Below are 27,996 nucleotides of genomic sequence, written 5' to 3'. Positions count from 1 at the left end.
CGAATTTAACAATTCATTTATTTAGAAGAAATGATCCAGCAAAACTATTTCATACTGCATAATTTCAGTCAACTTACAAAGAATGAAAAAGGGAAAATAATAAAAACAATATGGATAAAATTAGTAAAATAATACAAATAGTTTATAGATGAATAGAGAGGCAGGCCATCTCTCTCCATGTCAGGGTGTTAGGATCAGTCTGTGGGGCAATACTCCTTCCTTTCTCTCCTCAGGAGAAACATGATCACTTTAAATTGTTCAACTATATAAATTCTACATTAATCAAAAATGATAAGTGATCACATGATCAGCTAGACTATTCTTGGGTTTCAGTCACATGACTTCTCTTAGCGATTTCACTTCTGGTAAAACAGCTGGTGGTCTAGCAAACCAAAACAGCTGCCGTAGTGCAAACAACTAGCGATAACTTATCAGGGTACGCTCGTAATCTAGAAGCCACTGCTCGCTTTAGATATATTCAGAAGATTGCGATGTGCAATGGAATAAACCCCTACAGTCTGAGAAAGAAGGATGTGTCGTACAATCTTGAAAACTACCCTTCAGTCGAGTTCCCAGACATCTCGAACTATCTGGTGTTGCAGACGTCCTTCTACACCGCAAAACAGATGAAAACGTGGAAGAGTATGGAGGCTTACAACTTTTTTGATACCTCGGTATCAAGTCACTGCCGAATGAATCCTGTATTGTTTTTGCCTGTGTAAGTATGTATTTTTTTAAGCTTTCGTTCACGTCTTTACAACAAAGTGCTGCAAGTTGAAGTGTAAACAAACAGTTCGTTTGATTCTCACTTGTGTTGGCGCTTATTTCTCAGGCAAATCATTCACAAAGATCATCAGAAACCCCTTTAAAGACCTGGATCTTAGTTAAACAAGATGGAGAAGTGATCGCAGCGCATTGTAACTGTACGGCTGGGGAAGAATTTTGTCGCGACCTTCATGCATATGGACTGTGAGGAGTGAGCAGTAAACAAAGAAACAGCCGGGGACTTTAGTCACATGACAATGACACATAGCAAGAAAAGTACTTGGAAAACACTAAGGACGTAGCTGAGAGGGAGATACAAACCTTTCACCAAGTGATCACTGCAAACTCGAGCATGCCTCGACTCGGCTCCCTTCGATTTCAGGGAGGGGTTCAAAAGCCGCCTTTCTTGACGTCTTTTTGTGAAATCCTGTGTTCGTTCACCCTTTATTAGTTCACGGGGAACCCTGAAGAAACTTTTCAGTTTCACGGCTTGATCGATTCGAACAACCTAAAACAACGCAAGCGTAAGGCGTTTTTCATGCGAGCAATGCACCTTCTCTACACAAACGCTTTGTCAACTGAGCTTTGGTAGACCACCAGCTAAAGTCTTGAATAACTAATGAAGCGGATGTGACGTCACATGAAACCCAAGAATAGATCAGAAGTGATACAAATTTAGGACCACATTTCATACTATATAAAACTAATAAATAGCAACTATTAAAATGGTAATTGTTACAAAATATTAACTATACTACTAGATTTCATTTAAGGACGTCTCGTTTGTCATTGCCATGTTGCCACCTTCTGAATCCCTTGGGCCAATATGGGCTAATAAATTGGAGTTGATAAATTACCTTAAATGTATTCCAGCTTTTCTTTCACGTCATCTCCCACATCTGCGTGTATGTGCAATTACCAACAAAAAAATATTTCAATATGTTTTCCATTACTGAGAAAATAAAGATAAAAACATGATAGGGTGTGCAAATGTGTGTTTTCCTAGAACAGCATGTCCCATACTCCTCTTATACCACAAGGTTCCATCAAATACAAGAGAAAAGGCACAGCTTGCCATGTTAACGAGACACTGGAAAGCACAAAGTCCTCTGTCTCTGAAGACTCTCCAATGGTGGAAAACCTACTGACCATTACAAACAGATGACAGTGAAGACTCCGTCCATAAACGTGTCTTTATAAAAAGCTTCACTGTATAAGGATTAAATCCTTTTCTTTGTTAAATGGCATGTTTTGTAATCTGTTTATTTTTAAGCCTGGCATAACCAGGTCCCTGTGCATTACAGTAGTTGTTACTATAGAAGTGATAACATTAGAACGAGTGCATTAAATATAAACCTGTTGTTCCGGAAAATTAATCAACACTTTCTACCAATCAGATCTGAGAATTCAACAGTGCTGTGGTTATAAAGGATACTGACGCTGGATTTCCACTACGAAGGTGCTTTGCATACAGGTTTTTGTTCTTTTCTCAGTATATAGAAACATGTGGAAATTTTGGTTTGTGGGAATCACACATACTGTATGTTCCACGTGCAGTTAATAAGGTTAAAATCCACTCAAGTATTCCTTAAAAAGAATATTGAAACTGGAGGGAAACGAGACATCCTTTTTTCCTCCAGATTTCAAGGCAAAAATCAAGTATTTCTCTCAGACTACACAATAACAAATTTTCCCTTACACACAATACCAGCATGATGGTAGCATATGTAAAGTGTGTTTCTCTACAGGAAGCTCATCACTGTGCCTTTCTTCCCCACCTGCCACAGCTCCAGCGGGTAGAACCGGATCACAATGCTGCACAGACACAACACACACACAAACCAATGAGGAGGATGTCTCTTATGATATGAACATACACATGCAGTCTGCATACATACACTCAGGTCTATAAATATCTGCTAATTACCTTCTTAATGATTATGGATTTAGGAAGGGTGTACTTATTTTTTCCTCCCATCTGTTTTCTGAATGCTGGTTTACAGTTTAGGAAAAATTAACTACACACAGGGTGTAAGACTTCTGTCTTATCTAACAGTAAGCTGGGGTGCCAGGCAGTAAAACACTGTCAAATTTGTTTAAATTAATCAGGGAGTATGCAGGTTAAGTCAAAAGAAAGAGAGAAATGCACAAGAACACATGCATCAACTTCAAGTATCACATGAATCCTTAGTTTCAATGGTTAACTAGCATAGTATACTTTATTTTCATCTAGGAGACACTTAAGAATGTTTAGTACTGAATTATAGGCAAGAATTAAATTAAATACCAGCACACACCACATCACACAATGAAAAGAGCCCAAATAACAATTCACAAAAATCAGTCGTTTGTACATTTCACAACTATATTGTTCTCAACCAGATCAGTCCAACACCCACAATCACAGTTCAGTTCCCACGTATTATTTCAAATCACAGAATACCCACACTGCAGTTCACCAGTTTGCAACCTCTTCCCGTAATTTTATCAGAAGTAAACAAAAAAAGGCCCCCGCGAAGTCTGAGCACCTAGGGATGCTGCAGTCCCCACACTCGGGAGAATGTGCCTCACCGTGGTGCAGGGGTGAACTCAGGATAACGCAAAGTACATCCGCAATCCCTGAGGCCAATAGGTGTATGTGAAGCCTCTGGGTCAATCACCCACAGGTGGATAATCTCTGATTACGAAAACCTCAGTGAAAACGCCTCAACCTGCGAGAGGATCAACTCAGTGCGGGACAAGGTGTGCCAATAAACTTAAATGACATTTCTGGTGGAGGACAGCCTATGACGTCTCATCGACCGAAACTTCTGTCCCCCAAATATCGTACTAAAATTGCAATATGGAATGTTAGAACTCCTTTCCAAGCTGGAAGAATTCACCAAGTAGCTGCAGAAATGGAGAGGCTGAAGATTTAAATTGTTGGGTTAAGCGAAACGAGATGGCTTGGAAGTGATAAAAAAACCCTACAGAGTGGAGAAACCATCATATACTCTGGCACTAGACACATGTAAGAGGAGTACAAATCATCATGTCAAAGACAAGTGCACGGAGTCTGAAGGAATAGGAACCCACCTCAGAGAGAATAATCATGGCAAGGTTCACATCCCGCTGTCAAGACACAACCATCATACAGGCATATGCCCCTACAAATGATGCAAGTGAAGCAGATAAGGAAATGTTCTAAGAACAGCTGCAAGCCACCATGGCCAAACGCAAGAAGAGGGACATCACCATCCTCATGGGTGGCATGAATGCCAAAGTGGGATCAGTAGACAGTGGCAACGAAAGAGTGATGAGAAAGCAAGGTGTCGGGACCATGAACCACAACGGAGAGCTCTTTGTCGACTTGTGCTCCATGAACGACCTCGTAATAGGCGGCACCTTGTTCCCGCACAAGGAGAGCCACAAAGTGACCTGGCAATCACCCGATGGATCTGTTGAGAACCAGACAGACCACACTGCAATTTCTAGAAGATGGCGTGGAACCCTACAAGACTGCAGAATAAAGAGAAGTGCTGATGTTGGCTCGGCCCACCACCTATTCTTGGCCACCTGCAGGATACGCCTCGCGGCCTGTAGGAAGAAAAAACAGCTGACAACAAAGTATAATGTGGAGAGGCTGAAAAACCCAGAAACAAAACAAGAGTCCACACTCACCTTGGCAAACCGCTTTGATGCCCTACGCTACAACTCAGACAACAAAGAGGAGAAAGATGATGAAATCAAAACGGAATGGTCTATCTTCAAGGAAGCATACACAAGCACATGTGAAGAGGTTCTGGGAAAGATTAAGAGAGAGAAAAAGGAGTGGATGAATCAAGAGACATGGGAGAAGGTGGAGGACAGACGCAAACTGAAAGCAAATATTGACAACAGTAGAACCAGGAACCAGAAGGCTAATGCTATGAAGCTCTACAACAAAGCAGACTGGAAAGTGAAGAGAAGTTGTAGGAGAGACAAAAGGAAGTGGATCTCGGATATGACCGCTGAGGCGGAAGAGGCTGCTTCCAAGCAGGACATGAAAACCCTTTACAGAATTACGAAAACTCTGTGTGGCAGGAGGCGGCAAATTAGCAAGCCGGTACAGGATAAAGAGGGCAAGTTGCTTGCAATAAAGGAAAGGCAAATGAAACGTTGGCAAGAACACTTTGAAGACATCCTTAATCGCACACCTCCACTGGACCCTCCGGAAGTTGAACCTCAAAAGGAAGTGCTTGACATATGCACCGGACCACCACGCAAGGCAGAGATTCATAAGGCTATTTCATCACTCAAGAATGGTAAAGCCGCAGGACCTGATGGTATACCCCCAGAAGTTTGGAAAGAGGCAGGCAGTCTGTCTGTTGAAGCCCTCCTCCCCCTCCTTAACAGAATATGGCAAGAAAAGAAGATACCCTTAGACTGGAAGAAAGGGATCATCATTAAACTACCAAAGAAAGGAGACTTGACCCAGTGCAAGAACTGGCGTGGCATAATGCTCCTCTCAGTTGCCAGCAAGCTACTCTACAACAGGATGGCAAACGCCATGGAATCCAAACTTAGAGACAACCAAGCAGGCTTCCGCCCAAACAGATCGTGTAGTAACCAGATTGCAGCCCTGAGAATCATAGTTGAACAATCCATAGAATTCAACTCACAACTGTATGCGGTCTTTATTGATTATGAGAAAGCCTTCGACTCAGTCGACAGGACCACACTGTGGAACATCCTTGCCCTCTACGGAATACACACAAAGATCATCAACATGATTAAAGTCTTCTACACCAACTTTCAAGCCCAAGTATCCCACGAAGGAGATCTGACAGAGCCTTTTAACATGACCACTGGAGTGAGACGGGTGCCTCTTAAGCCCGCTGCTTTTCATAACCGTACTTGACTGGGTAATGAGGGAGACCACAAAAGAAGGAAGGACAGGGATACAGTGGACGTTGATGGATATGGTAGACGACCTAGACTTCACGGATGATCTCGCCCTCCTGAGCCACAGCATCAGTCAGATGAGAGAGAAAATGCAGAAATTAGAGCACAACTCGAGTCGACTGGGACTGGCAATAAATGCAACAAAAACAAAAGAGATGCAGGGTCAAAACAGCTGGGAAGGCCAAACCTGTGTGCTGCAGAGGAACAAAGCTGGAGACAGTGAAGGAATTCACGTACCTTGGGAGTGTCATCAGCAATGATGGAGGGGCAAGCAAGGACGTCAAGGCTCGCATAGGAAAGGCTAAGGCTGCGTTTGCCCAGCTAAAACCAGTCTGGAGGGCCAGGAACATCTCCATCAAAACCAAACTACAAATCCTCAAATCCAACGTGAAGTCCATCCTGTTATATGGCTGTGAAACGTGGGGCCTGACACAACTCAACAGCACTAAACTCCAAACCTTCATCAACTCAAGACTACGCTACATCCTTGGAATCTGGTGGCCCAGGAAGGTCAGTAATCAAGACCTACTGGAGAGAACAGGCCAAGAACCAGTGGAAGTTACCATCAGAAGAAGAAAATGGAGATGGATAGGCCACACCCTACGAAAGCCCCCTGCATCCATCACTAGAGCTGCCCTTGAGTGGAACCCTCAAGGGAAGAGAAGGAGGGGAAGGCCGTGGCTGTCTTGGAGGAGGGGTGTCAACAAGGACTTAACTAGAGCCAACGCCTCATGGTAAGAGGTGAGGAAGACCACATGTGACCGGAAGCAGTGGAGGCACTTCACTGAGGCCCTATGCTCTCGGATGGGCGAAGAGGATTAATGGAAAAAACAAAAACGGAAACCTTTAAACAAAATATCCAAAAGTTTAGTCAAGTCAGTCAGTTTTGTTTCGCTACTCACAACTCCGGCAATCTCCCAAACAATCATAAATTCGTCGCGATAACAGCTCCGGTTCCAGTTATCCCCATGCTCTTCCACTTCTGTCGGTTTTGTCACCGGCTGATGATTGTGTTTAACAAGGAGGATATGCGATTCGGAACAAAGTTTCGAAGACACTAGAGAAGGGGATCCACCTTGGACAGTGAAATTAGTGGCTAGTGACACTTCCGGTTTTTCCAGCTCCAGACAAGCAACGAGAAATAGGCAAACCTTCTTTCCTTCTCATTTCAACAGTGAGGGGTTTGTTGGTTCCTTTCTCCTACTGATGACCGTAGAAGAGTCCTTTTGTTTTAACATACAGTGCGACTATGGATATTTTTGCAAGAAAGAAAACGTGTAAGCACACAGTAACAGGAACTCGTGAGGAGTAGCAGACAGACACATTACAGCGTGCGCCATCCTCCTTTAAATGGAATCATGTCATTTCCAAGAAAAAAAAAGGGGGGGGGGGGGGGGCAGACCTGTTACATCTCCATGCTGAGTTAAACCTATGGCATGGCATTGTCGCAATATGACTGGCAAATTAACACATGGGTTGGACATGACATTAGAATGCGTGTAACAATATAAAACGGTAGAGGAAAAAAGTAAGATATATTGCAGCGCCACAAGGGCTCGACATGAAGATTTTTCACTTGTCCTGACTATAACATTTTTATTATTATGCATTTCCTAGTCAAAAAAAGGAAAACATGTTTAACAAAGTTTACCAAAAAGCAGGTATAGTTATGATCATCATTATGCTTTAATGATTTATAATTTTTCAATACAACTCAAACTTTAACTGTAACAATAAACAAAAACTATCCAGTGCCCCATTATGGTGCGTGTGTGTTCTAACCCGTTACCTAATCTGCAGTTTTAAGAGTCAGACTCACCCAAATTCAAAGCTTCTGGAGGAAATAATGTTAAATTTTGATTAATCCAGTAAAACTTGAAGTATAAATAATTTTTTTAATAAAAACGAAAGAAAACAAGTTGGACATGATAAGGGGGACAGAATCACGTTGTGAATGAAAAACTGTAAGTGAGTTCAGCACTGTCGTAAAATTCCCGCGGAATATTTAACAATAAACGTGTTAATGTGAACCGTACAAAAGAACAAAACAATAAAAAGTCAGAATGAAATGAAGATTAACCACAGACATTTATTTTACTGAGGTATTTGATCGCCATTTTTCCTACTTCAATGAATTCAGTGTCTTATAATCTATAATTAGATATTACGACATGGTTATTTTTCCACACGCACCTGCTATACTCTGCTTCCCCGGAATTTCGTAAACAATAACAAGGCCAGATCACTGAGGGGATTGAACTAGTTTTGTTGGAACTTTATTGATGTAACTAAATGGTGATTTCTAACAAATATTCAACTTGTCCCATCAGACAGGCAGATGCAGATTCGACTTGTCTGGACCAAATGTTTGGTTGTCCCGGACAGTCGGACGACCATTAATGTCGAGCCCTGTACATACTGTGTTTTTTTTTTTTTTGGTTACCTGAGGTTATTTGTTTACAGAAATTGGTGAGGACCAAATTGTTATATTTAGGTCCTGAAAAATAAAATCATCGAATTGAAGGAGCATGTACTTTCTTTTCCCCCCATGACTATACATGGCTTTCTTTGTGACTTTTTCATTTTCAAGGTTTCTGATATCAGCAGCCTTCTTTTCTCAAGCAAGTGAAGAAAAAGGAGAAATCAAACATCTTTCGGTTCTTTGGAAGCAATCATGCACCAACAACTTCATGTCATGAACCTGCTAGTTATCTGCTTTAGAATTAGAAAAACATGCAGCTGGATTCTCAATACATGCTGGTACTAAATCATACACCACACAGTTAAAGGTAAGCTCTGACCTACACTAACCAGGTGGACACACTACTCCCAGCACCTCCTTAGAGTAAAGAACCACATACATACACACACACCACTGAGATATTCACAGGCGTGTTCATGTTATCCACGACATGTAGGGCTGCTTTAGATTACACACTTGCTCTCGCTTGCCAAATAGTGTAATCTTTCGACTACAGTTGCTATTAGATAGGTACACTTGACAAATGCGAATATAAACAATACTTTTTTGTTGTTTTTAAATGAATCTGGATATGAAAGTAGGTACAAACAGAACCGAAACAACATTAGGAATTCTGTGGTTCATTTCACTGCCTAAAAGGCTTGTCAATACATCTAAGAAGTAAAAGAATGCACAGTATTGTGCCTCTTGAAACAGTACATTAAATCCCAAGCACTTCACTCAGCTGAAGCAGGCTTGCTGTTTATCCTAAACATCAGCTGCACTTCAGCCAATGGAAGATGTTTTTCTTACACCACACCTAATCTCAGGAGTAGAAAACATTAGGAAGGCCGTGCTTTCAAAGATCTTATTTGAAACACTCTTGATAAATTTGAGCAAAAGGTGTTGAACCAGTGGTGCTACATCTCCTACTGACCGGTCCTGGCTGAGTCCCAACTCCTGGGTGAGAAACTGGAAGAGTTTGGCACTGTGCTCCTTGTTCTTCTCTGCAGTGTCAGTCACAGCTACGGCAGAAATCAAGAGCGACACGGCAGGGGAACATGAGCCAGCAATAAACATGGGCAGATCAGGCTTCACCACCACATTCATCCTCTGAAAAGGGGGGGGGGAACAAAACACACACACACACACACACACACACACACACACACACACACACAGTGTCAGGTTAAAGCCAGGTTATCCTGTGTAACGGTCCTCAAAGCTCTAGCATGACATCTAGTGGCCTGCCTATATGGGAGCAAGTATAATTGCTTAGATCAGGGGTTCTAAACCTTTCCTACTTTGAGGTCCACCTTTTCATAATTGTAACGAGTTGGGGCCCATAAAAAAAAGATCCCCAATTATTTTGGCTCATCTATTCTATTAAAACATAATAATCTATTGTAAAGTGTATTTATGGGATGCAACACCACTCCCTGTTACAGATGGAAGCCCAAGTATTAAATAAATACAATGAAATTTTGTTTTTAATTGTAGGTATTGTATTTAAAACTGTATGAATGTGCCAGAAGCCAAACCATGCATGCAGGGCATTCTCAGTCAAAAGGGATTAATGATCCAAAATCGGAGTCTGGTCAATTAACACAAGAACTTATTGCCGTGTTTCTGTACAGAAAACAAGCAGGTTATTAAAACCAAGACGTACACTCAAAAGAAGTGGATACAGACACCACTCAATGGGATTAGATCCTTACATGCTAACAAAGAAGGATTTTTTTTTTTTTTTGCTATGAGTTGGAAAATTATCCATCCATTGAGTTCCCCGACATTTTGAACTACCTGGTGCTCTAGACATCGTTCTACACAGACACGCAGATGAAAACCTGGAAGAGCACGGAAGCGTACAACTTTTTAATATGTGGCTGGGTTAAAGATCTGGGGATCAAGACACTACAAGATGAATCCTGTATTGTTTTTGTCCGGGTAAGTAGGAATTTTAGAGCTTTTTGTACGTGATGGTTACTCGGACGCTACAAGTTTTAGTGTCAGGTGGAAACAAACCACAGCTGCTCAATTCTCAATCCTCCCTGCTATCCTATTCCAGCTATATCATTCTCAAAGATCCACAGAAACTCCTTAAAAAGACCTGGGGATTACGTATACTATATCCGCGTTAGTTTACAATACGGCGACCACGATCAAAGCAAACAAAACACATCTGAGGACTTCAGCGTCTCCTGAACTTCAAAACATCATGAAATAACAGAAAATGGCGAGAAAAGTGATTTGCAAATCCAAAACAAAATAAATTGGAGGAATTTACAAACCTTTCAGGAAGCGATCACTGCAAACTCGAGTGTTCTTCGACTCGGCTCCCTTTGATCACAGCGAAAGGTTCAAGAGCCACTTTTCTCATTGTCTTTTGGTAAAATCCTTTGCTCTTTCACCCTTTATCACTTCACAGGGAACCTGGACGAAAGTTTTCACTTTCATGGTTTGTTCGATTTGAACAGAGCAAAACACAAGTGTAAGGCATTTTAACGAATAGCAAGACACCCCAGAGATGAACCGTGAGCTTAGCTGACCACCACTTCATGTTCTGCATATCTAATGAGGTGGATGCGACATCTGATGCAACCCAGGAATCCCTACGAAAAATTAGCTTCAACTTGAAAAAAAAAAAAATTCACGGCCCACTAGATGGTTGAGAAATACTAGATGGTTGAGAATCACAGGTTCCTAATACTGGTACCAGCACAATTTTGTGTTTCCCCCGTTCCCAAAACACCTTTATTTATCTAACCAGCTGAATGAAGCTCAAGTTAGTGTGTTAGAGCAGGGAAAACAGCAAACTGTGCAGTATGGGGATTACTCCAGGATGAGCGCTGGGAAACTAACTTGGATGCTATGTAATCAGTAACTAATACAGCTCTGGTAGCCAGCTTTATATGCAGATTTACAGCACAATTTAGTTACTGTAGTAGCTTGATTTCTCCAACTCTTGATTTTCCCCCATGCTTTATACCTCTCTAAGGTTATCTCCTGATGATCCTTGTGGTAAATTTCTTTTCATTATGGAGTAGGGTTATATGGAGGCTTTTGGGACACTGCCCAAAGTAACAGGTGCACACCAATAAGGAAGGAAATCTACAGCGACTCCACCCCATATTTAACAACTACAGTGATCATATGGTCTCATCATTTTGCTCATGGTAAGGAGTCTCACACAGAATACCAGGAACAAGCTCATCACTGACATATATAATCCATCAGTGACAAAGAGAAACTTACTAGCAGTCGTCACAGTGACGAATGTATTTGACATTATCATAAGTCATCTTTTATAGAAATCCGTCCAGAAATCCCTCCGTTTGCCAAAATCCAACCGCAGCGAAGAGATGGCGGGAAGCCAGAGTGTAAACAATGAGCGTGTGCTTGTGACCAATAAAAATTGACTACACAATGACCAAATGAGCGCCAAGCTTTTGACCAATCGCAGTGCATCTTAATCAGCCTGGTGTGGTGGTGTATTTATCTCTGCGTGAACCAAACAATGGCACGGTGTAAGCTGATGAAGATTTTTGAGCAGTCTTCTTCAATTACTGAAGATGATTTAAGGGCTGAAACAGCCATGGGGGAGGCACACTCAGAGCCCTGACCATCCCCGAGCACATCAGACAGTGTCAGTAATACAGGGGTCGGTTTAAAAAAAAAAAAAGTCAAAGTGCTGTCAGCCGGCAAGTGACTGAAGGGAGCGATGTTTCGGGGGATGTGGTGTGTTGAGTCCCTGTGGCAAACATATGCTGAAAATTACGGTATCGTTCTGTGTTCGTAAATCGACTGGAAATTAGGATTACTTCACTGTTGGTTGTTCCCAGACTCTTCTCGACTCTGTTCAATTGTAAGTCAAGTGTTCTGTTGAAGTAAAGGCTAAAGGGAGTCCTAATACCTCTTTAGAATAATTCCATGCTCAAATAACCTTCAGTAAACTCAAACTAAAGAGGTTTACTTTAGCCTGATGGTACACAGACTGCCCAAAATCAAGTCTTTCTGATTAGAGGCTGGAGTGGAGCCCAAATTTTATCTGTAATGGAGAGGCCTAGCTGTATCTGTACAAATATTTGAATTGTGCCAGTTTGGTTGGTATAATCCTGTATTAAGTCCACTTTGATAAGTTGGTAGCTAAGAAAAAACAGCGCAAGTGAAGAAAAAAAAAATAAGAAAAAGTGAAGAATACTTCCTTGACTTGATTTTTCAAGGAAAAAAGTGGAGAATATTTTTCAGAACCCAGGGGAAACCCTGTCAGAGTAAAGTTTGTGAAGGAAATTTAGCGAATGAACATTCCTATTCTCTGTGTTTGTGTGTGCTGAGCTCAAGTGGCCTAGTGTACTGAGAAAAGTTGTTTTCCCACATGCTGTAATCACCTTTCTGTGCCCTTGGCTGGTGATAAGCAGGGTGTCTGGGTTCTCCCTAACCATGCATACACCTGCACATCCCAGAGCACGCCAGGTGCACGCTTTAACAAAGCTTCATAGAAAGTCTCGAGCCAATCACGTGAAGACGCGAGCAGTAAGCGAATGCCTTTAGAGTATAATAGATAACAGCCACTAAGACACAACTCAGAGTGCGTACTCTCGGCATCATCTGAAGTGGTGTCTTCTCTTCTTCCTTTCCTGTTTTATATGATCTACTATAATAAATAACTGAAAAGACAACTGCTAAGTGTTCTGAAGTGTTTATTAGAAGTTTCCATTACAAGTTCCTCATTTCTGCATTAATATCAGCAATATATATATCACTTCATGTTGCAAGTTGATATCATCGTTGCAGAATTTTGATTCATGATTTCATGGGTCACTGCCTGTCTGAGCACCTGCTGAGCAGCACTGGATCACCACAGGGAACCCAGTTCTCCCCATTCCTCTTCACCCTGTACAACCCAGACTTTCAGTACATACACTTTCAGAAAGTTCCTGACAACTCTTTGGTGGCATCAGGGATGGACAGGAAGAAGACTGCAGGGACCTGGTCAACAACTTCATGGAGTGGTGCGGGAAGAACGATCTGCTCCTCAGTGTGGCCAAGACTAAGGGTGGTGGTGGTGGACTACACAAGGAAGAAGCCCAAACGAGACCTTTTACCATCATGGGTTCGGGTGTTGAACTGGTTGACACATGCAGATACTTTGATGTCCATCCTGACAACAAGCTGTAATGGAAGGACAACTCCGAGGCTGTGTACAGGAAAAGGATGAGCAGACTCTACTTTCAGAGGAAACTCAGATCATTTAATGTTTGCAGCAAGATATTTGAGATCTTCCACCAGTCTGTGGTAGCCAGTGTGGTCTTCTTTGCAGCAGTCTGCTGGTGAGGTAGCATTTGAGCTGAAAATGCAAAAAAAAAAACAACAACCCCCCCCCCCCCCCCAACTGATCAAGAAGGTTGGCACAGTCTTGGGCTGCTCTCTGGACCATTTTGAGGTGGTGGTATAAAAGAGGACACTCAATAAACTCACAGCATTCTCTCTATGACCTACTGGTCAAACAACAAAGCAGAAGACTCATTCAGCTTTGCTGCAGAAAGAAGTGGTACAGGAAGTCATTTGTACCAACAACTCATCACACAAGTCGTTCTACCAAAGAACAGTTAAGGAAGAATAAAGTTAATGTTTAGGAACGGCCAAGTCAAAGTCCTGACCTTAATCCAATAGACATGTTGTGCAAGCCGTTTATGTGAGGAAACCCACCAACATCCCAGAGTTGAAGATGTTCTGTCCATAGGAATGGGCGAAAATTCCTCCAAGCTGATGTGCAGCTCTGATCAACAGTTAATGGAAACATTCAGTTGTAGTTGTTGCTGCACAAGGCGGTCACAACAGATACTGAAAGCAAAGGTTCACATACTTTTGCCACTCACTGATATGTAATCACTGTCACTGTAGCATAGCGGCCTACTGCTCTGTGTGCGCGCACTGCATCAGATGGGTTAAATGCAGAAGAGGAATTTCACTGTGCTTGAGTGCACTTGTGAGAAATAAAGGCTGCTTCTTCTTCAAATATTGGATCGTTTTCTTCAATAAACAAATGACCAAATCAGGCTTGTAGTACTTGAGTCCAGGACTCGTGCTCCAATTTTAAAGACTCCGTAGGTCGCGTTAACTGACAATTGTCCGTCATTGACGGATTTTTTTTTAGCTATGACGGAAAAATCTGAAGGCCGTCGGTCATTTGACGGATGTTTACCGTTACCATTACCAATAACCTAATAATAATGAATTGTTTCTAAATGAAACAATAGCCTAATAATAACAATAATAAAACATAATGAAACACACAATTTAAATGATTGGCAAGTTGTGGCAGAGTTTTCTTACATACAGTATACATAGTCTTCACTGCCGTCACTTTCAATCTGAGCCGACGTTGCGGCAGTCTTGATGTTCAGTGCATAGGCTACTCGTATATATTGTAGCCACTGCGCAAGGCTGTTCCCCCCATCGCGCTCCTGACCGCGCTCTGACTTTTCTAACCACTAGCACAGTGAGATGGATTAATGTTTCCCTTCTCTGCAGAAGACATGTCATTTTTGCTATTAAAAAAAGAGATGCATTGGGTTGTTTGTGTCGTTTCCCTGCCTGTACGTCTTAATGCAATAGCGCTCATTTAGGCTAGTTGTTTTCTTGTTTTTAAAATGAAACAAATGTCGATTTATTGTATTCTTCCCCAGCAAGCTTAGGAAGCTTAGGAACATCACTGCTCGAATATCTGCTAAACTATCATTTTAATGAGAGCACGGGTAGACTAACATTTAAACATAACTTCGTTTTATTTAAGACCTTCCGTGTCAGCCCACTACGGGTCACCGCGGGGTGCAGCGGCACCACTGGTGCAGAAAGACCGCATGCTGCAGGATTTCCTCCCTATGAAGAGAGTACTAGCAGGGTCGGGAAATCCAACTTTCAGAGACTCTTGCCGGCTTCTGATCACTTCCCTGGGAGAAATGTTTCCCGACTTCAGAACTTTGGCTGAAGTGGCGCTGGTTATTCCAGTCTCCAGTGTCGCAGCAGAGCGCGGGTTCAGCCTTCAGAATAAAATTAAAACGTCAATGAGAAGTCGTCTGTCCGAGGCAAAGACACAAAATTTAATGACAATTGCCTCGGCAGCAGTCTCCACTGACGACTTTGATTATGCACAAGCGAGCTCCCAATTTAAATCCATGCGGGCCAGAAGGAAGGTTTGAGCTCACGCAAACAGGTCAAATTAGATTGTCACTTAAATCGTTGTAGTGGACTGTTCATATTTTAACTGCAATTGTCTTGCTACGTTGTAAAATAACATTGTTCATATGCCCGTTAAGGCACAACAGCCGCAATGTTTTTAGCGGAGGGAAAATGGGTTCACAAGTGACCGAACGTCAGAATCTCTGTTCATCTTTTTGCATCATAAATACATAAATAAATGATTAAATAATACAAGCTTGTTCTGTGAATTAATTTTTAAATGAAAATGAGTCCATGAAAACACAAGTTATTAAATATATAGCATTTATAGCCTATATACATTGTCATTTAAAAGTTAAAATAAAATGACAGATAATAATGGACAATGACGGAATTTTTACGACCCTGTCCGTCAAAATGACGGACAATGAAAAAGTCTAACGCAACCACTGAGACTCATGACTTGACTTGAGCACTGAGGACTCGAACTTGGACTTGTACATTAACTGCATTCGGATTCGTAAACTGGAGACGAGAACTGGGATTTTTTTCTTTACTTTTTGTAACATGCCATAATAATTTGGCAAGATATTTACATCTACATTAATTTTCACACTAGTTTTGTGCAAGAGAATGCACATTCACCTGTTCATACTAGGGATGGCGAAAACTAAAAAAAATCTTGACCGACCACCGAGCCTCATTAGCCGGTTAACCTATGAGTTTATGCCCATGTTTACATTAGACCGTATCAGTGGATCATCAGATTAACGTTTTTAAAACGATTAGTGTGCACACAGCAACACCAATACACGATTTGCGTGCATACAGCAACACCAATACATGGATACGCTCGGCTCCGCAGGCATCCTGCGCTCCAAATCACTCTGCCCTGAACAGCGAGTGCCCTCTGGAGGGTGCGCACTCCGGCCCTGCGCAGCTCACAGAGCGCGCGAGTGAAGCACACTAGCAGTGTTTTCGGGACTGAGCCGCTGTGTGTGTGATCCCAGCGCATATCACTTACCGCTTGCAAGTGGAAGGATGGCAAGCCTAAAGACAATCATAACTACACAATGGGCAGTATTTGCATCAGTATTTGCAGTATTTTCATACTTTTATACTCTTTAATGAAAGGTGATACAAGGCGGAAGTCCGCGCCGTTTTTCAGCAGTCGCGTCACATGACCAACGCCAGCGAATCGGGAAGGTGGATGTCACAGTGACGTTGTCCAATGACGACGCCAGCTAGAGCTCAGCACAGCGTACCCGCGCATCTCAATGTTTACACAGCACCGGAGCTGACACAATCTGGATTGAATACGTGGACCCTGGCGGATTCCCGTTTCCCGGCGTTTCCAGGCGGTTTAATGTAAACGGACAGTGCATCCGCGAAGAAAACGAGACCGATACGGTCTAATGTAAACTTGGCCTAAAATTCTAGAATTGGAATTATTAGAATCTATTCTAAATCTAACCGTGAGCATCCACACATTCAGTCCCAGTCGCTGCCCTCCACTCACATTACCTTTTCTACAGCGCGAAACATTTAGTCAAACGCGGCACTGATGTCGAGGGGTTTGTATTGGAGCGGAGGACAAATGGCTCCAGCTTAGAGACAGTTTCAGTTGGCCATGATGGCGTTGAAAATAAAGTCAAGTGCTAGAAGTAGTACATAACATTCAGTGATGGGAATAACGGCGTTAAAATAAAGGCTGTTATAACGCCGTTACCAATATCAACACGCCATTACTGCATGGTATTGAAGTTGCTCTGAAGCCGTCACCGACTTGGCTCACAGACATAAAAGCTGCGTTTGTCGCTCCCCCTCCAGACACCGCCGTCATTTCATTCTCTCCCCTTCCCTCCAAAAGTCGGCATCTGCGCCTTTAGTTTGTGTGGAGAGATATGATCTGCAATAACATGCATTGTTGGCTACAGACCGAAACATACTTTCAGAATGCACTGGCCAAGGCAGGACTAAACTCCATGTGCCTTCTAATAATAATAATAAAAAAAAAAAAAAAAACAGAATAGTAATTTGTAAGCTAAAAAGCCTGTGTCTACACTTTTTTCTTTCACCGAGTGGCAGCTGTCTTCAACTGGGGTGGGAGGGCGGGACATGACTGAATGGGTGTTTCTGATTTGTCAACTGTCTTCAACTGGGGCGGGAGGGCGGGACATGACTGAATGGGTGTTTCTGATTTGTCAGCTGTCGTCCTTACACCGCATGGCATGCCCCAAGCGTTTACAGCACAGAATTCCAGGTTCTCCGCTCCAAAATTGGCAGCTTCAAAACGATTTATTTTATTTTTTTAACCGATAACCAAAAAAATATTAACCGGTTGACGTTGATTCGGTCAACCATCGGTCAAACGGTCATCGGTTAACATCCCTAGTTCATACGTCATGTTCAGGAACAAAACTAACGCTAATGATGCTAAAATGCCTGGAGAGAATGCCTCTAGGATTGTCCACTTTGTTTATACAGGCTTCTCATGCCAGGGATCGACATTAAGCACTGCCCGATTGCCCAGGGCAAGTGAAACATGCATTCGGGCAAGTGGGACATGTCCCCGACCGGGCAAGTTGGAATTGGAATATTACGGACTAGCACCACAAAAATTGATCTTTTATTTCAGTTTCTAAAAGTGTCCCTCGCTACGTATCCGCCATTATGTCTTGGCTGTTTTCTTAGTCTCTGTTTCATTTACTGCTTTGCAAGTTATTTTATAATACCCCTGCTGTTGTAGTATGGTACGCATACTGTTTATAGACCCCTTGTGCATGATGTCACGCATCACGGATAATTACAGCTGGGGTCAGACAGACACCGTCTTTCATGCAAGCAAGGCTTATTCCGTCTTCAATACGGTTAATTTTTGCGCTGTTTTTGCTCGTTCAAACAGAGAAATAGATAAAAGGCATTACCGTCTCCCCGCTATCAAGAAAAATGTGAACAAATAGAAGCAAATGCTTCAAGAACAACGAGGAAATGAATGGTTAAAGAATACGATGAGAGAAGCTCAGCCTGAAAACTCCAGAGAAATTCACAATTGCATTTAAAATTTTACAAAAACAGAAAGTCGGAAGTGAGGATGGAAGAGTTTGCTTAAGAATCTCGTTTTATTTTTTTTCTGCTCGCATTCGAGTTAGCTCCTTCATGAAAGTGTTCGAATTTCTTAAAGGTGAAGCAGCTTCCTTATTCAACACAGAAAACCCAGATTAGTTTCAAACAATTCGGGCATAAAAAAAACTCAACAAGGAGCGACATGCGCAATAAATCCTGAAAGAACAGATTAAGAGCAGAGAGAGCTGGAGCTTTGTTTCTGTTATCAGAGGAGCACAGTCCTGTGCAAAATATTTATATATTTTTTTTAATCATCCACCTCTAGGTTTATTTAAAAAAAAAAAAAAAAAACACCACACTGCGTCAGAACACACCGGCTGCGCTGATTCGGTTACAGGTTGCCAGGTCTATATAAAACACCCACAACCTATACAGTAAACAATTTTAAACTCAAACATTATCCTGTCTGTCATGACGCAGCGCTGGGTTTTTTTTCTTTTAAACCTAGAGGTGGATGATATAACAAAAGATATATAAATATTCTCAAACACAGTACTGTTCAAAAGTCTTGGAACCCTATTGTTTTCTTCATACAAACTTTGTTATAGATTTCTATTTTATGATTTCTACATTATCGAGTAATGAACCTACAGTAAGAGTGTTCTACACAAATACAGTGAACTTTACAACAGCTGCATGCACATGAAATGGAAATAAATCGACTAAGGCAGGAAAAATTATTTTGGATAAAATCGTTATTGGGGGCGGCACGGTGGTGTAGTGGTTAGCGCTGTCGCCTCACAGCAAGAAGGTCCGGGTTCGAGCCCCGTGGCCGGCGAGGGCCTTTCTGTGTGGAGTTTGCATGTTCTCCCCGTGTCCGCGTGGGTTTCCTCCGGGTGCTCCGGTTTCCCCCACAGTCCAAAGACATGCAGGTTAGGTTAACTGGTGACTCTAAATTGACCGTAGGTGTGAATGTGAGTGTGAATGGTTGTCTGTGTCTATGTGTCAGCCCTGTGATGACCTGGCGACTTGTCCAGGGTGTACCCCGCCTTTCGCCCGTAGTCAGCTGGGATAGGCTCCAGCTTGCCTGCGACCCTGTAGAACAGGATAAAGCGGCTAGAGATAATGAGATGAGAATGAGAAAATCGTTATTGTCCGTTACAAGTAAAAAGTAACCAATAAACAAACTTAATAATAAACTTAATCACGAACCAAACTTCAACTCAATGTGTGATCTTCATTTTATGTTGCAATTCACAACTATTCTCGAGTTTTCCTTAAAAAAGAAAAACACACCTAGTACTTACAAAATAGGGGGAAAGTGATAATATTTGGGGGGGGAGGGGGGTGGAAATTAACTCCCACTTGCCCTCCAGGGCATTCATTCATTCATTCATTATCTCTAGCCGCTTTATCCTTCTACAGGGTCGCAGGCAAGCTGGAGCCTATCCCAGCTGACTACGGGCGGGTCCAAAGACATGCAGGTTAGGTTAACTGGTGACTCTAAATTGACCGTAGGTGTGAATGTGAGTGTGAATGGTTGTCTGTGTCTATGTGTCAGCCCTGTGATGACCTGGCGACTTGTCCAGGGTGTACCCCGCCCTCCAGGGCAATTGGGTTTAAAAGTTAATGTTGAGCCCTGCATGCAGTGGGAAAAAAAAAAATGCACTGCTACATGTTCCATATGTAGAAGAACTATAAAGGAGACAACGGGGACAACCTCGAACTTCAATCGTCATTTGGCAAGACCACATCCAGAGAAGGAAGTGACACACTATGTTCATTGCCCTGTTGACAGCGGGGCTTGCTTGCTGACCAACCGATGAACTAGCTAGTGTTAACCGTCTCTCCTGTTGGTAGCGGAGCTTGCTGAGTGATGAACAAGCTTTTTATCTGTAGCCTATTAACTAAAATGGGGCAGTCAAGCAGTAAGGGTAGTATCTCACTGGGCTGCGACAGCCTGCGACTAGCTGGAGACAACAATTACGATAAAATATATGAATTGGCAACAATTTTCACTTGGAATCATACTGAATTGATATTCGCATATTTTACCGCAATTGTTGTGTCTCCAACTAGTCGCAAGCTGTCGCAGCCCCGCTTTCCCTCGGCAGGCAGGGAAGTAGAGGAAGCCTCAGGGAAACTGACTTGAGAAGGGTTCGCAATGGCTTTGCGACACCAGCGACGCATTTGCGGCTATTTTGAGAGAAATTTTGTCGCGCAAATTTTTCGAACATGTTCAAAATTTCAGCGACAAAGTAACGATACTTTGCAACTCATGCGAGGAAATTGAGAAGCCCCGCAAATGTTTCAAGACACTTTTGAAACTCTCTCGCGAATGACATTCGCAAGCTGTCGCAGCCCAGTGAGATACTGGCTTAACGTTAATCCAACACAGCAGCAAAGATGCTTTTACATAAAGGCAGCAACAGCCACTGTCAAATGGTGCTGTTGGAGTCTTGGACTCAAAATTTTCTTTAATGATTTGGACTTGGAACACTGGGGACTCGAGGTTTATTGAGTTGACTACAGCAACGGACCAAATATAATATTTTTGACTCATTTGTTTAATTAGGTTTTCTTTTAGATAGTGCTGCAGCACCCAGTGTGCAGTTGGGATAACGTGACCAGACATCCCAGTTTGATCGGGACAGTCCCGATTTTGAGTTGCGTGTCCCCAGTCCCGACAAAGGTCCGTCGGGACGCTGAAATGTCCCGGTTTACACCAAACATTAACAAACTGTCCCGGTTACAGCGATCATATATAGCCAACGAGATATCAATAAAGCTCAGGGTTTCCCATACATAGACCATTGTGTGGCGCAGCGCCACACAATGGATTCCTAGCGCCACACAATCAGACTCGCGATTTTGAAAAAAAAAAAAATTCCGTTGCGTATCGTTCCGTTCATTCATAGTGCTCTTTCTTCTCGTTCGCGCGTGCACACAGAGAGAGACGGAGAGGCGTGTCCACAGGCCTGCCGTTGTGCATATACCCGGACTGCAAGTAGGCCTGTTAGGCTAATTAAAAATAACGCAGCCTTCCCGATTCGCCTTCCGACCCCTTATTTTACAAGGTAGCCTACGTCATGCTCATGATGAGCTTTATCATAGCCTTCCTGGCTTACAGGAAACGGACATCCCTGAGTCAGGCTATAAACCAATTTTGATGCATACAGTGGCAGCTTGACGCGAGGAACCGGCCTTATTGCATTATCCCATCTAAGCAATCACTTCCCTTATGACAGGGCACTGGAGGTTTTTTTTTTCAGAAAGCCACGCAGAATTAAATGTTCCGATAGGGCATGCAGGCTTTGCACCAATTATCACCAAAAAGGCAAATAACTAAGGTAAAAACCAGAGATGCACCGATTGACCGGCTGCCGATCGGAATCGGCCGATTTTCACGTGATCGGCCATGACTGGCGACCAGCCGGTCAAAATTAAAATGTGCCGATTTTCTGCCGATCAAAACTTGTGTATCACGTAGAGATGAAAGTGGAAATACTCGTAATTCGCAACTAAAAAGACTGCAGCTACACTGACAGCTTGAACATGCTTTCTAGTGCAATTGTGTTGCGCTTGCGCAGAACAGTGCCAGTCCTGCGCGCCTAACGAGCTCCGGCGCGCGCGCTGTTAACAACAAAAAAAAACTCACTATATTTGGATATCCACATACAGTGAATTTTTTTTTTTTGTGCCAGATATTGGATGTGAAAAGAAGAAAACGTTTGTGGTTGTGTGAATTTCCCGTTACAGGAATTAATACGTTAGCCTATTACCAAACATCTAGTTAGATTTGTACAAAGAGAGAGAGAAAAAAATGCCTTTTTGTTTTACAACCTTGGTTGCACTTGATTCCATTGGAAATTACTCTACAAATACACATTTGACAAAGATGATAGAATGGCTATGGTACAAGTATGACTGGAAATTATTTTTGTATTTTGATACTGAACGAAGAAATGGGTTGTTCCATAAGGCATAAGTTTTCAGATCTAAATAGGCTTATGAAAGGTGTGTTCCATAGCAGTAGGCAAATAATATATGAGGGGGAAGTTGTTTTTGTGCCAGATATTGGATGAGAAAAGAAAAAAATGTTTGTGTGAATTTCCTATTTCAGGAATTAATATGTTAATACCAAACATGAAGAAAGATTTTACAAAGAACAATGTCTTTTTGTCTGTTTTCAACCTTTGAGGTGTTGAAAATTTATTACTGAAAATCTGGCAGAATGTTCTATTAAAGAAAAGATAAAAAGAAAATAGTCTGTGTGTGTGCTGTGAAGTGGTTTGAAAAAATTAAATCGGAATCGGCCAAAATCGGTATCGGCAGGTCACACTCCATGGAAAATCGGAAATCGGAATCGGCCCAAAAAATTGCCATCGGTGCATCTCAAGTAAAAACTAAACTTTAACTTCAATTTTGGTGAGTAATTTTCATATATTTAAAGACAGGTTTTCCACCAACATCAAGACCAGCAAACTAATGGCCTGCCCTGTAATGTAAAGTTGGGTCGAGGAATGAAACCAGGCAGGGTTCTGGTAAAAATTGTTTTAGCTGTCTAGAGAACTTGAAAGAATTTAGATTGAACTGAATAATCTCAAATGCTTCTTGTAGCTTTAAAATAGTCCCAGCAGGTGACTCTGAAGAAAAATACTGTGTGTTTGAACACTGCCCGCTGTAAACACTTTGCATACACCCCAATGACCGACTCCACCGACCGCCACAACACCACCGCGCACGATTCCCTCATCGGCACAGTGGAGCACCACAAATTGCTACCTGGTCTGTGGGAAACACTGAAGCTTCTAGCAATTCAGCATCAATGTGCGTGTGCGCAGTCAACCTTACAATGTATCTATTTGTACAATGTTGCAATATAGAGGCCGCGTTATAACGGTTTCTTTCGCTAGCGGCTGTCAACTACTACGCGACAATGCCGAACGGATGAGCGCTGGGTGGAGATGTTCGCGCACTTCAAGAGTAGGGAGATTCCTTACAGCAATGTCAGCCAGCTTTGCCAGTTTGCCATGTGCCTACCTGGCACCAATGCTCCAGTTGAGCAAATATTTTCACTCATGAGCAACACCTGACTGATGAGAGGAATCGCATGACCGTGCCTACTCTCAAAGCCTTGCTCGTTACCCGGGCCAATTTCGATGATACTTTTTTGCAGTTTCACAGCAGGCTCTCGGGCAATAAAGTGCTACTGGAGCAAATTCACAAATCATGTAAATATATGCAATAAAATGGCATCTTCTTTAGGGTAGGTGGCTGTGTTTCTGAAACATTTTTTGTTGTCTTTAATGTGTAATCATAGATTGTCTTGACTTGTTTGATGCTGTTGTCAACTCAGGGTTCACGTTTTCAAAACAGTTAATAGCCTACACTGGTTAAGATTAAACAGAGGCATTTTGGGTAAAGGTTCGGAGGTGACAACGATTAGGCTCATGCGCTCGTTCCTGTTACAATGCATAGCCTATTGTTTAAAAAAAAAAAAGTTCATCGCATAAAATGTTGATGTTAATATGCAAGCAATGCATTTTCTTGCCGTTTTCACAAAGGTGAAATAAATCAGTTGAAATTAAGCTATTGGCCTATTCCCCATCATCACATCTGTTGTCTGATTTTCTTACTTTAACTGAATTGTGATAGAAGTACATGTAGATAACAAGAAAATACTTGATTATTCTCTGAAATGTTGATAAAAGTGAGCTTCTACAAAATGATAAAAGCACCTGTCTGAGCCATAGGGAGGGAAAGTGAAACACAGCGATCCTAGTGGTAGCGTTCCTAAGCCGAGAGCCATACTATTGAAAATCCCATAGACCCGATTTTTTTTTAAAAATCCCACGAAGTTATGACGTGGAACTTGTACACCCCCAAAAAAATGTTGAATATGTTGGGATTATCTACTAACTGTGAAAGTATCAAGTGAAATTTCACTGTCTTAAAAAGATCGAAATTGCGCCTAACCTGTCAGAAACGGACTACAACCAAACTGTCTAGTCAGAGTCGCTCATATTACGTCAGCAGTAGGCTTGATAAGGGTTGTTTTACAATCAGGGTACGCAAGCTAAAAATCACATTTAACACTTATCTTCAATATCAAAAAGCTTGACAAAATAAACTTGGTTGTTTATTGTAGCCCTGTGATAGCTCTATTTACCATGCAAAAAAAAAATTTGGTGATAACATTATTTTTAGTGAATGTATGGCAATATATGTCATATTTAGCAAAATTACTCGTGTCATTTAGAAAAAGTGCTTTTTTGACCACAGGTAGCTCCAAAAGGGATGCACTTAAATCATTCTTTATACCATAAAACACATATTTGGTTCCATATCATTGGAAACATAGTTAAGTTTTAATGTTGAATGCCAGTAAGTTTTCAGACTATTTTGATCAAATTAGTATGTAATTGTGTCAAAAAAAAATGTCCTCTCCGAGACAGCTAATTTTTCAATATAAAATAACATATCTAAAATGATTATTTTCATCCTAAAATGTGGTCAAGATATTGGGACATAAATATTAGAGACAACTAACACAAAGCTTACAGCCTTATATTTAAAAGCACTATGGAAGTAGTGGATTCTGAATTGTCAAAAAAAATGTCCTCCCCGAGAATCACTTCATTTGTTTCTCCCAGCCCTGCTTAAAGCTACACTTAATCTTCTTTATCTTATAGCAGATTACACAAAACTACCATACACATGTCAAAAAATGACCTGAAATCTGTTCTTTAACTTGTCCTTCACTTAAAAACTGGTACAAGAACCAGTTTGAATCAATTTGAATTTTGGACCCCTGTGACACAAACTTTGTACCCTGATTGTAAAACAACCCATAAGTTTTGTTCTTCATGCTAGCCCTTACGAGTGCTCTCCCTGTGAATAGCGGCAGTTGACTACATGCCCTGATCTGTAATGGTTATCCCCACGAGGGATGCATTTCTTATTGGTACAGAAATACTCCGCCAACCATGCTATAGAGAGCGTGCACGTGACGTCACGTGATATTTGTTTATCTGCCATCTTGGACAGCATGGCCGCGCATAGAACTTAAACAAACCCGTTCTAATTATCAAGTGTGTGGGAGTAGATCTTTCGAGAATGGTTATATCTTGTTCAGCATTTGGTTGTACCAATAGACAGGGCCAAAAGGAGGGCCTGTCATTTTATAGATTCCCCGCAGACGCGGAGAGACGCGCAAAATGGGTGTCCGCTGTGCGAAGAGAAAACTGGAACCCCAGTTCTACCAGCCGAATTTGTAGTGAACACTTCATATCAGGTAGGTGTAATCTTCTAATTCAATACTCCTAGTACATCTGTTAAGTTGATTTTCGGATTGAATGATAACTGCATACTTAGAAACTAGACAGAACTGTTTGTGGCCGTCAGTCCGCTTGATCTCTAACGTTTAAAATGGCTATGCCTAGCCCTACTACCCTGGCCTAGTCTATGACAATGTTTTATCTTTTTGGCTCATATATGCCTTTGAAAGGCCAATCCATAGTAGGGATGGCAAAAACTAAAAAAAATCTTGACCGACCACCGAGCCTCATTAGCCAGTTAAAGTCGGTTAACCTATGAGTTTAAACAGGGATGCAAACGGCGCGCCTTTTGGCGGATGCCGCCTTTTTCATGGCTGAATCGTGCAGATCCGATTTTTTTTGGGGGGGGGGGGGGGGGGGGGCGTTGGAGTGTCTGAATAATTTCATCAGAGTAAATTCTGTATTAAAATTACTAAATAAGCAAATGCCGTTACAGTCCATGAAACATAGGAAGTATGAGAAGAAAACGAAATCTAAACTCAGTTCCAGATATGAGAAGAAAACAGTAAATCAGAAAGATGTGCACATTTGCGCAGCTTCCGCGAAAACGTACGCTACTTTCTGATTTACTGTTTTCTTCTCATATCTGGAACTGAGTTTAGATTTTGAACATTCTTACGATAAAACGTCCTGCATAGTCTCTTCATGATAAACGTCTTAATGGCACTTACCCGTGAGGTTATCAAGTAGACATTCTTCTTCAGAACCTTCCAGAGGTATAGTTGGGATACCCATCCCGCAACAAAATATTTATAAGCTTCCAGGCTCTTGTAAGCTTTGAGGGCTTTGCCAGTGTAACACGATTCATGATTAACAAGAAAATTGTAAATGTCGTGGTAGGCCAGATCAGGCAAATCGCCAGCACCGCAGCTCCGAATTTCCCTCAAACCGGCATGTTGATGTAGGCTACTCGCCGGCCGCTACCTGCTACAGATTTGGAAAGGCGCTAGACTTGCGGTGATGTCGGGTCCGTGTAGTCTTTGATCAGCTTATTAAAAAAACATTCAAAACAATTCAAATCGGTGTAAAAAATAAAGTATGATCACCAGGATCGATAGAGCTGCCCGACATGCACAACATATGGAAGCCATTGTCTAAACTTTGAAGTGTAACCCAAAATAATTGTATATAATATATAAGCATAAGATGCATAATTATGATATGGGCGTCTGTGTACGTATGGATGTGTATAGTTATATGTACTGTATGTATTGTGTGTATATATGCATAGCATTATTTGTGTTATATATGAGATTTGGGTGATATACCATGTTGGTATGTCTTGGTATATTATTTTTGTTGATTTTGCTTTCTTTTGTATATATAGTTTATTATGGTGGAAAGTGACGTTTGATTAACGGTGGTATAGAGGGTTAGGATTTGATAAGTTATTTACTTCTTCCTAATCCTTTCTGAACATTATGTTATTGCCTTGTGGCTACGCTATTCTGTTTATGACGATGTTTTGATGATTGCTTTTTTTTATATATCTTCTTTACTGTTCGGAATAAAGCAATCAATCAAAGAAAATGTAATTTTTTGAAAAGATATTCCCATTCATTTTGCCATAGAGGTTGGAACGCATCCAGCAGGGGGCGATGCCCCGGTTTTAGACTCGGGAAATTAAAGTTGGGAGTTTGGTGCCATGCTCAAGGGCACTTCAGCTGTGATACAGAGCGAGAAGAAAAAAAGTGCTGTTCATTCACTCAACTCCTCTCACATTTTTCCTGCCAGTCCCAGGAATCAAACCAGCAACCCTCTGGGCCCAAGGCTGCTTCTCGAATCCTCAGGCCCCGGCTGCCCCACAGAGTTTATAGTCCATTTTTGCAGTAGCTTTCTCACACAACACGGCTCTGTTGTCATTGAATTGTGTTTCTATTGTCCGGTGTATTTATTGTTTCAGGCTGTTGTGAATTTGCACTTTATGAAGTCAATTTTAATATCCACTAACTGTGTGTTTTCTGTAAAGTTGAATACGACCTCAGTGTGTATCCGAATGATTCAGTGAGCAAAACTAAGAGGTCACGTGACACAACATTAGCTCGCTGTTTTAGCTGAAATCTTAACCATACTCACATCCTCCGGTTTCCCCAAAACAGCCGCTGTGGTGGAGCAGAGCTTTTTCAGAAAGTCTTCAGAAAATTTACTTGCCGGCAAATTGGTCTCTACATCAATAAAAGGCATTTTTGTTTGTTTCTGTAAGAGTCGCTTAATTCAAATTCGACACTAGCCCGACAGAACTGCAGACAACACAACGTC

General features: G+C 41.8%; 1 protein-coding gene across 1 annotated transcript; it reads right to left on the bottom strand.

Annotated features, from left to right (window-relative positions):
• ddt (D-dopachrome tautomerase) lies at positions 1-27,995 on the bottom strand. Its single transcript, XM_060935639.1, has 3 exons — positions 27,814-27,995; positions 9,087-9,262; positions 1-2,580 (listed from the first exon to the last, which is right to left on the bottom strand). Exons 1-3 carry the CDS (start codon positions 27,919-27,921, stop codon positions 2,508-2,510), a joined length of 357 nt encoding a protein of 118 aa, XP_060791622.1. The 5' UTR covers positions 27,922-27,995; the 3' UTR covers positions 1-2,507.
• Between the last annotated feature and the right edge of the window lies 1 nt (position 27,996).

This window comes from Neoarius graeffei, chromosome 12 (genome assembly GCF_027579695.1).
Source record: "Neoarius graeffei isolate fNeoGra1 chromosome 12, fNeoGra1.pri, whole genome shotgun sequence".
Taxonomy (NCBI): Eukaryota; Metazoa; Chordata; class Actinopteri; order Siluriformes; family Ariidae; genus Neoarius; species Neoarius graeffei.
Note: the sequence above shows the minus strand (reverse complement) of the source record. Positions and strands in the feature narration are given on the sequence as shown.